The 9,273-nt window shown below is 46.8% G+C and overlaps 1 protein-coding gene across 1 annotated transcript; it reads left to right on the top strand.

Annotated features, from left to right (window-relative positions):
• Window positions 1-7,761: 7,761 nt before the first annotated feature.
• On the top strand, window positions 7,762-8,703 carry LOC136994275 (olfactory receptor 6X1-like). Its single transcript, XM_067311294.1, has one exon. The coding sequence runs from the start codon at window positions 7,762-7,764 to the stop codon at window positions 8,701-8,703; it is 942 nt and encodes a 313-aa protein (XP_067167395.1).
• Window positions 8,704-9,273: the final 570 nt, after the last annotated feature.

Here is a 9,273-nt window from a genome sequence, read left to right as displayed (position 1 = left end):
CTCAGGCACCTCTGCTGTTCTCCATGACCTTCCAAAGAGGATGGAGAGTGGCCTAGCAATAACATGCACCAGCTCCCTCAGCACTCGTGGGTGCATCCTGTTGGGGCCCATGGATTTGGGCGTGTCAGGTTTGCCTATATGATCTCTAACCTGATCCTCCTCGACCAAGGGAAAGTTTTCCTTTCTCCAGACTTTCTCTCTTGTCTCCAGGGTCTGGGACTCCTGAGGCTGGCCTTAGCAGTAAAGACTGAAGCACAGGTGGCATTCAGTAACTCTGCTTTCTCTGTAACTTTTGTCACCAGGGCACCCGCCCCATTCAGCAGCGGGTCCACATTTTCCCTGGTCTTCCTTTTGCTACTGATGTATTTGAAGAAGCCCTTCTTGTTGTCCTTGACATCCCTTGCCAGATTTAATTCCAAATGGGCCTTAGCCTTCCTCGTCGCAGCCCTGCATACTCTGACAACGTTCCCCCCTTCCACATTCTGCATACTTCCTCCTTCTGTTTGAGTTTTGCCAGGAGCTCCTTGTTCATCCATGCTGGTCTCCTGCCCCCTTTGCTTGACTTCTTACTCATAGGGATGCACTGCTCTTGAGCTCGGGGGAAGTGACGCTTGAATATTAACCAGCTCTCTTGGATCCCCCTTCCTTCTAGGGCCATAATCTATGGGATTCCTCCAAGTAGGTCCCGAAGAGGCCAAGGTCTGCTCTCCTGAAGTCCAGGGTTGTGATCCTACTTATTGCCCTGCTTCCTCCTCGCAGGATCCTGAACTTCACCATCTCATTGTCACTGCAGCCAAATCTGCCCCCAACCTTCACATCTTCCACCAGTCCTTCTTTGTTTGTTAGTATGAGGTCCAGCCGCACACCTCTCCTTGTTGGCTCCTCCACCACCTGTGTCAAGAAGTTGTCACCAGTGCTCTGCAGGAACCTCCACGACTGTTTGTGCCTAGCCGTGTTGTCTCTCCAGCAGATATCGGGGTGGTTGAAGTCCCCCATGAGAACCAGGGCCTGTGATCATGAGGCTACTTCCAGTTGTCTGTAGAAGGCCTCATTGACTTCCTCTTCCTGATCAGGTGGCCTGTAGTAAACACCCACAACAGTGTTACCCATGCTGGCCTGCCCTTTAATCCTTACCCATAAGCTCTCAACTCACTCTTCATCCACCCCTAGGCAGAGCTTGATACATTCCAGTTGCTCTCTCACATAAAGAGCAACTCCACCACCTCACCTTCCTGGCCTGTCTTTCCAAAAAAGCACGTAGCCATCCATGACAGCACTCCAGTCAAGTGAGCTATCCCACCATGTCTCTGTAATTGCAGTGAGATCATGGCCCTGCGACCGCACACAGATTTCTAGTCCTTCCTGTTTTTTCTCCATGCTGTGTGCATTGGTTTCAGAGAGGTAATCGAGCATGCAGGTTTCCCCAGAGGGATACAAGAGGATCCTCCATAGCCATGTCCCATGCGCACTTCCCTGGCTGCATGCACCCGCTGGAGGCATCCTGACTTGAGCCGCGTTTTGCCACCTACTCTGTCACTATAACTCTCCTCTTCCCCCATCTTTCCTAGTTTAAAGCCCTCCTTACCAGGTTGGCCAACCTATTGGCAAAGACCTGTGTGCCCCGCTTAGTGAGGTGGATCCCATCTCTCTCCATCAGTTGTCGATCTTCAAACAGGGTCCCATGGTCATAGAAACCAAAACCCTGTTGCCAACACCAGTGGTGCAGTCAGTTGATAACTTGTCTCCCATTGAAAGCAATAACAGATACTATTCTGTGTTCCCACACTGATTATCCAAGGTCTGCATGTCTGTTCTGAGATCATATGAATAACATCCTCCTTCAGGGCTTCTTCCGTGACACGGTCTATTCAGGGTTTTTCTTCACTATCAAATAATTTAGCTTACCATCAAATAATTTAGCTTCCTGACTCACTCCTGCATTCTCATTCCTCATCATTCACACTGCTTTTATGTCAGTTCACTCCTGGGATTCCTGGTAAGTGAAACATTGCTGTCCATCTGAAAGGAATCCAGGGAGCATTCCTGAAGAGAGTTCATTCCAGGACACTCTATTAACTGGAAATACACACAAAATTAAGTCAATTTCAGCTTTTCCCACAGTCTTTCAATGCTTTCCCAGTAAGTTTTGCAACACCCAGCTACCCCAGAATATGCTCTGTACATCATCATTGCCTGACTAGACAGACATTATTTTGGTGGACTAAATCAGAGCTTTGGCTGTATTTCAGATACTTGGACCTAAACGCACACACACAAAATACTATGCATGTTTTCAAGGACATCACACAGAGACCAGAGGACACACAGACCAAAGTCTGTGCTGTGTGGATACATGAGTCTGCTTGAGAGGGGGCTCTGTAAAGGAGCTTAGACATGAGCCACCCATCTTCCTGTGTTGTGGAGATCAAAGATAACTCCTTGGCATGGATGTGTTTACCAGAGTATCTGTAGCTTCACCACAGAAAAAGAACTTGGAGCTGACAAAAGATACACAGAAACACAAATGGTGCTGTTTTTAAACAGCAGTCCCCATTTGAGTCCCCGAGACTCAAGCACTTTCCTGCTTCTCACACAGGTGGCGTCACAGATCTAGTCAGACTGTGGAGCATCCCCTGTGCCCACACTCTTCACAGGAAGGCCTAGACAGGCTGTGACATGCTCTTATTGCATATACCATACGGTCCTGTTTCACAACTGCTAGCCCTTGTGGATGCCAATGCCCCATGACATCTCAAATGCCACTCCACCCCCAGTTTGCTCTGTTGATGACTGCAGTGCAGGGGATTGTGTCTGAGCTTGACATAAAGCAGCTAGGCACATTGCAAGGTATGATGCATAAAACTGTGGGTTGTTACAGGAGGATGTGTTGTAGGCTTCACGGTTCTGGAAAAGTGGTTGTAGGCAGTTGTGGCTCCACGCTGGCTGGCAGAGAACAGGTGCAGGAGGGATCTCTTCCTGACGGAGAACTGCCCCTGACTTCTGACTCCCCAGCTCCTAGTGATGCTGAAGTGAATGTAGGTGTCTGTGGGAAGCCCTCCACCCACATGATGCTGTTGAGGAGGCTGTGGCTGCTGGTGAATGATGAGGCACAATCTACAAGGGCCAGCAAATGTCAAATAGATATCTGCAGGGCACCACGTGAGCCAGAGTTTGCCTGAAAAGGATCTTTGCATTGACGTAAGAGAGAAAGAGAAGTACAACCTGGCCTGTATTTGGTGGAGCAGCTGCTGGCCACTTAACAGGAGTGCAAAAGACACACAACACTGGAGAGGATGATAAGACCACCTATTCTGCTGCTGGAGCCTGTGCTGTTCCTTTAGCAGGAGCACAAAAGGCTGAGGAGCCTATCAGTGCTGGAGCTGCTGCTGTGAACAACCTCTTCCCTTCAGAGCAGTCACTGTGGCTTTAGCCACTGCTCAAAAGGTGGGATTTGAATGTTGAGACCTCTGTGCTCCCCTGACGGGCACATGGCTTCAAAATGCCCGCTGGACAAGCCTGCTCTCCTGTGTCACACCACACCTTGTGCAGCTTATGTCAGCTACAGAAACACCCCTTACATGTGGAGCCTGTAGCTTATTGTTAGTCTAAATGAAATTGTAACAGTCTAATCAACATAGTCACCATTCTGTGAATCTGTGAATCTGTGATAATCAAAGCATCATTATGAGTGCAGTCACAATGATATACCTTGGCTGTATTGACCCTGAAATCGTGGAATCGCAGATTGCCAGTGCAGTAAGGAAGGAGAGTGCAGAGCACAGACCCTGGACTTCAGGTGAGCAGCCTTCACCTTCTTCAGGGAAATGGCAGGTGGCATCCCCTGGAAGGCAGCTCTGAAGGGTGAAAGAGCTCAGGAAAGTGGCAGTCTTTAAGCACTGCGTCCTCCAAGCACAAGAGCAGTCCATCCTGGCACTCAGTAAGACAAGCAGAGGTATCAGGAGATGGTTGGGCTGAGCAGGGAAGTCGTGTCAGAACGCCAGTGCAAAAAGGCAACATCCAGCAGGTGGAGGCAGGGAGAGGCTCTAAAGGAGGAATTTGAAAACATTGCCTGGACATGTAGGCGTGATGTCAGGAAAGGCAAAGGTCAACTGGTATTGAGACCTGCAAGCGATGTCAAGGGCACGAAGAAGAGCTTATGCTGCTACAATTATATTAAAAAGGCAAACAAGGAACACGTGGGTCTGTTACTGAACGGGGTATGTGATTTGGTGATAGCAGACACAGGTAAAGCTACGGTATTTTTGCCTCAGTCCTCAGCAACAGTGTCTCTGGGCCTCTGTGAGTAAAGGTGGGCTTGGAGACAGAGAACTACCAGCAGTGAATGAGGATGGATTCAGGGCTTATTTGTGAGAACTTCCCCCACATAACAGCCCCACTGGCTGATGTCCTTTCAAGGCCACTCTCTGCCATCTTTGGAATCTCATGGAGATCAGGGGATGTCCCCAGTAGCAGGAGGAATGCAAATGTTGCACCCGTCTTCAAGAAGGGGCAAAAGGATGCTCTGGGGAAGTACAGGCCAGTCAGCCTCACTTCAGTCCTGCGACAATCACGGCATGAGTCTTCCTGGAGCACACTTCTGGGCACATAAAGGAGAGGAAGGGAAGTACGAATAATCAGCATGAACGGAGCAAGGCTGGATCATACCTGGTCAATCTGATTGCATTCTATGGTGAAAGTAGTGGCTTTGTGGACAAGGTGAGAACAGTGGTTGTCATTTACCTGGACTTTAACAAGGCTTTCAACACCATCTCCCACAATATTCTTGAAATATTGTGTCAGAATGTTACAGTCTGGATGGGTGGGCAGCCAGATGGGTAAAAAGCTGGTCGGCTGGTCAGTCTTCAAGTTTTGTGGTTAATGCATCATATGCTAGCTGGAGCTCAGTTGCAAGGGGAGTACTACAGGCATTTATCCTGGGTCCTGTGCTATTTAAGATCTTTATCAAGGACCTGGATGGAGGAGGTGCTGGTGTTCCTGCTTATCAAGGTTGCAGATGGCACCAAACTGGAGGGGGACCAAGGAATGCACTCAGTTGCAGGGCTACTATCCAGAGGAGCGTAGACAAGCTGGAGGAATGGGCCAACAGAAACCTAATGAAATCCAACATGGAGAAATGCAAAGTGCTCTAACTTAGAAGGAAGAGCCCCTGGCAACAATAGAGGTGGGGGACTGACCGGCTGGGAAGCAGCTCTGCAGAAAAGTCCCTGGGCATCTTGGAGGAAAGCAAGCTGAGCCTGAGCCAGCAATGTGCCCTGGCAGCAAAGAAGGCCAACAGCATCCTGGGCCATATGAAAAGGAGCATAGCCCGTAGGCTGAGAGAAGATGTTTGGGGGGCTGGAGCACTTGCCCTGTGAAGGTAGCCTGAGGGAATGGGGCTTGTTCAACAAGGAGAAGAGAAGTCTTTGGAGGGAATGAATAGCAGCCTTCCAATACAAAGTGGTTCTGAAGACAATGGAGCCAGGCTCTTCACCATGATGCATGGTGGGAGGATGGGAGACAATGGGAAAAAGTGGAAGCAGAGAGGTTCAGACTGGAGATAAGGAGAAAGTGAGGATGCTCAGGCTTTGGAAGAGGTTGCCCAGAAAGGTTGTGCAGTCTCCATCCTTGAAGGGTGCCAAGACTCAACTGGATAAAGCCCTGAGAAAGCTGGTTTCACCCCATAGTTGTGCCTACTCTGAGTGGGAGTTTGGACAAAACCGAATTATCCTATAGATCCTTTGAGAGCCACACGTCCTGCCAGGGTTGATGCGAGAACCTAGGCATCTGAGCACACAGGCCCCCTTTGCTTTATTTCCTGGATCCCACTTCTTACCACCATGGCCAAGGAAAAAGCTGGGAGTGTCACATGCAGGGCTGGCTGGGAGGCAGGCAGCCATTACAGATCTCCTCCCTGGAGGAAAACTCTGTGGAGAGAAAGATTTTTGCCCTCATATATCCTGCAGAGCCCCAGCTGACCTTTGGGTCCAGCTCAACCCTCGCCACACCTTGCCACCTGGTGTCTCCACCTTTAGAAGCTGGTAATGCCTCACCCTTTCCAAACTGCAGCAACAATCCCAGACAGAACTCAAACCACAGCTTGAGCTGCAAGCACAATCAGGAGCACAACCAGAGCTGTAAAGTGCATTGGGGCTTCTCTTTGTGAATCTCTACAGGACTTTCATCTCTGTCACTAATTAGCAACACTGTGATTTTCAGTGTTTACTTATCAAAGAGGCACACTCCTTAAAGTTCTGCTGATCCTTTATACCTCTCAGGAAATCTTTTCCCCCAAAGGTTTTGTGTAGGATGGGTTGAAATAACTACTGCTTGGCAGCCAATGCTTTTCAGACTTTGAGAGGCTTTCTTGCAGGGCTCTGAAGGTGTAGTGGAGCTCCATGGATATTTCTCTTTGTTCTGAAGCACTGAGCTTCCTGGAGAACCAGAGGTTTGGTAGGAGGCTTTTCCATAGACACTGTTCTGAAATATATATGTTCCTTCCTCCTATACTTGTTGTTTGGCATAAGGGCTTTTAGAAATGGTGCTTTGTTGTCAAGTGCAAGTGCATTCCTTCTGATTTTTTTCACTGCTATTAGTCGCAGAGCTACTGGTAATTTATGGAAATAATCTGGCCCTAAAGAAACAAGGGTATGTGATTATCGTGCTCTAAGTGTTTTGAGAAAGGATTTTTTTTCCAGAAAAATCAGTTATCCAAGAAACTGAGACTGTTTGTATGTGTGAGAGTAGTTGCATGGGGAGGGAAAGAAGAGCAGATAAAGAGATAGACTGAGTTGAGTATTGGAAAGGGACGCCTGTCCCCAAGCTGGGTGAGACAGAAGATTGAGTGACTTAAAGAAGGTACTTAGATATGGAAGATCATAGTTTCTAGTCCCAGTGTGACTCTTTTTTTTTTTTTCTTTTTTTTTTTTAAGGTGTCTAAAACAGGACAGACCCCACATTTTGATCATCTATCAATTATAAGAAAACTGAAATGGGTGAGCAATGAACAGATCTTATATGTGAGCTGTATGTTCTCTTTGTTTCACTTAGAACTGGTTGACCGCAACTGTGGGGATGAAAAAGCTCAAGGTAACAAAGCCTAGGTGATGCTGAATTTCAGAAAGTAATGACTGAATTTATTTTCTGTACAATGTATCTTCTTAGCATAGAAGTATTCCTTGTAGAAAGAAGAAACTCTCTAGAAAATAAGCCCTCCACAAAGAGGGCTTATGTTAGCCCTGTGCCTCTAAAGTGGGATTCATTTGATCTATATTTAACCATTTTTGGAGAATCTGTTCCCCCCTTGTTAGCCAGGTGTCCTCTGCAGACAGTGGAGAGAAACACACCTCTGCTAATGAAGTAGTTACTTTCTGGAGGTACAAGCCTGGGCTGGAGAGTAGGAGCCTGCACTATTTCTCTCACTAGGCACACACCACTTGCAGGACAGAACTTACACTGATGCCTCCTGTCCTTAAAATCTGACAGGTGCAGGAAATACTGCCTTATGTGTCATTTGCTGCTTAAAATTTCCTTAGACATGTAGATGGTCTGCCAGTGTTGAAGCCATGAATTTCCCAGTGTTGAAGATATGAAGATATGAAGCTACGTTAAAAAAGTGACTGGAAAGTGATCCTAAAGATTTCAGAGCTTTGGGGCGATTAAAATCAATGTTAAAAACAACTAATACAATCTTGCGTAGATATATGTAGATGGATAGACAGCCAGATAGATATGTTGCAGAAATATCCAGAGTGGAAGCAAAGGATGGAAAACCAAACTTCTGTGACTGAATTTATTCTTCTTGGTTTTCCCAGCATTCAAAGGGTTCATGTTTTGCTCTTTGTGGGTGTCTTGGTCATGTACATTTTGACTGTCACTGGGAATATTATCATCATTGCCATAGTGCTAACTGACTCCACTCTCCACAAGCCCATGTATTTCTTCCTTGGAAACCTCTCCTCTTTAGGAATCCTCTACATCTCATCTACAATCCCCAAACTCTTGGCCAATCTCTTGGATGCCAAGAAGTCTATCAGCATAGCTGGCTGCAAAGCTCAAGCCTTCTCCCATTTTTTCCTAGGTGCCACTGAGTTTTTCCTCCTCACAGCCATGTCCTTTGACCGCTACCTAGCCATATGCAGCCCTCTCCATTATACCACCATCATGAGTGGAAGACTGTGCGCTCAGCTGTCTTTTGCCTCTTGGGCTGGTGGTTTTCTGACCGTCTTTGTGCAAAGCTTTCTGGTGTTCCAGCTGCCGTTCTGTGGCCCCAATGTCATCAACCACTTCTACTGTGATGTTGAGCCACTATTGCAGTTGGCTTGCACTGAAACTCGTCATATTGAAAGGATCATCTTCATAGTTGCTGCCATAGTGCTGTTCGGCACTTCCATTTTGACCACTGTCTCCTACTGCTTCATCATTTTCACCATACTGAGGATCCCATCTGCTTCAGGGAGACAGAAAGCTTTCTCCACCTGCACTGCCCATCTCTCAGTACTTCTCTTGCTTTATGGAGCAGTCATATTTATTTATGCCAGGCCAAGCGGGCATGCCTCACTAAGTATGAACAAAGTGGTGTCCCTTCTGAACACCCTTGTAACACCACTGCTCAACCCTTTCATTTATACCTTGAGGAACAAGGAGGTAAAGACTGCCCTAAAAAAGGCACTCATCAGAAATAAAATACTTGAGGTAAAAAAGTGAGGGCAAAACTACTGACTTTTCTTGATACTCTGGCAGGAAACTGATCTCTCGAGCCATTCCTGGGAAGCACTTTTAACAGGAAACGGGGAGTAGAAAGAAGCAATTGCTAATAAGAAGGCAGAACTACTGCTTTCTGACCATGGGACAGTGTTTGAATTGCTTGTTAAGTTGCTTGTTTTTCTGCCGGGCTAGTTGGCGTTTGCGCTTTTTGAAAGGTCTTTTGCAACATTCCAGTGTTTTCATTAGACATCAATGCAAAAGTTAAAACTAAAAAAGCTGCCTATCATGTAGTCTGTCTGGCTTTTTTTGCTCTGTACAACACAGATGACTTACAATTGCTGTAGTTCTCAAGTTTGCAGTTTGGGGGTTTAGCGCATATGTGTGTTGTATCTTCAGTGATGTCAAAGGATTAAAATTAACATAGACCAATTTGCATTATCTTAATTTTTATTTTTGTTCTGTATCATTTTTGATTGGCGTATTAGATTTACTTTCAGTGATTGCTTCCACAGTGATGATCCTAATGTCCAGTATTGGTTCTCTCATCACCTAGACTGCTCTTCTGGGTAG

This window comes from Apteryx mantelli, chromosome 26, assembly GCF_036417845.1.
Source record: "Apteryx mantelli isolate bAptMan1 chromosome 26, bAptMan1.hap1, whole genome shotgun sequence".
In the NCBI taxonomy this organism is placed as follows: Eukaryota; Metazoa; Chordata; class Aves; order Apterygiformes; family Apterygidae; genus Apteryx; species Apteryx mantelli.
Note: the sequence above shows the minus strand (reverse complement) of the source record. Positions and strands in the feature narration are given on the sequence as shown.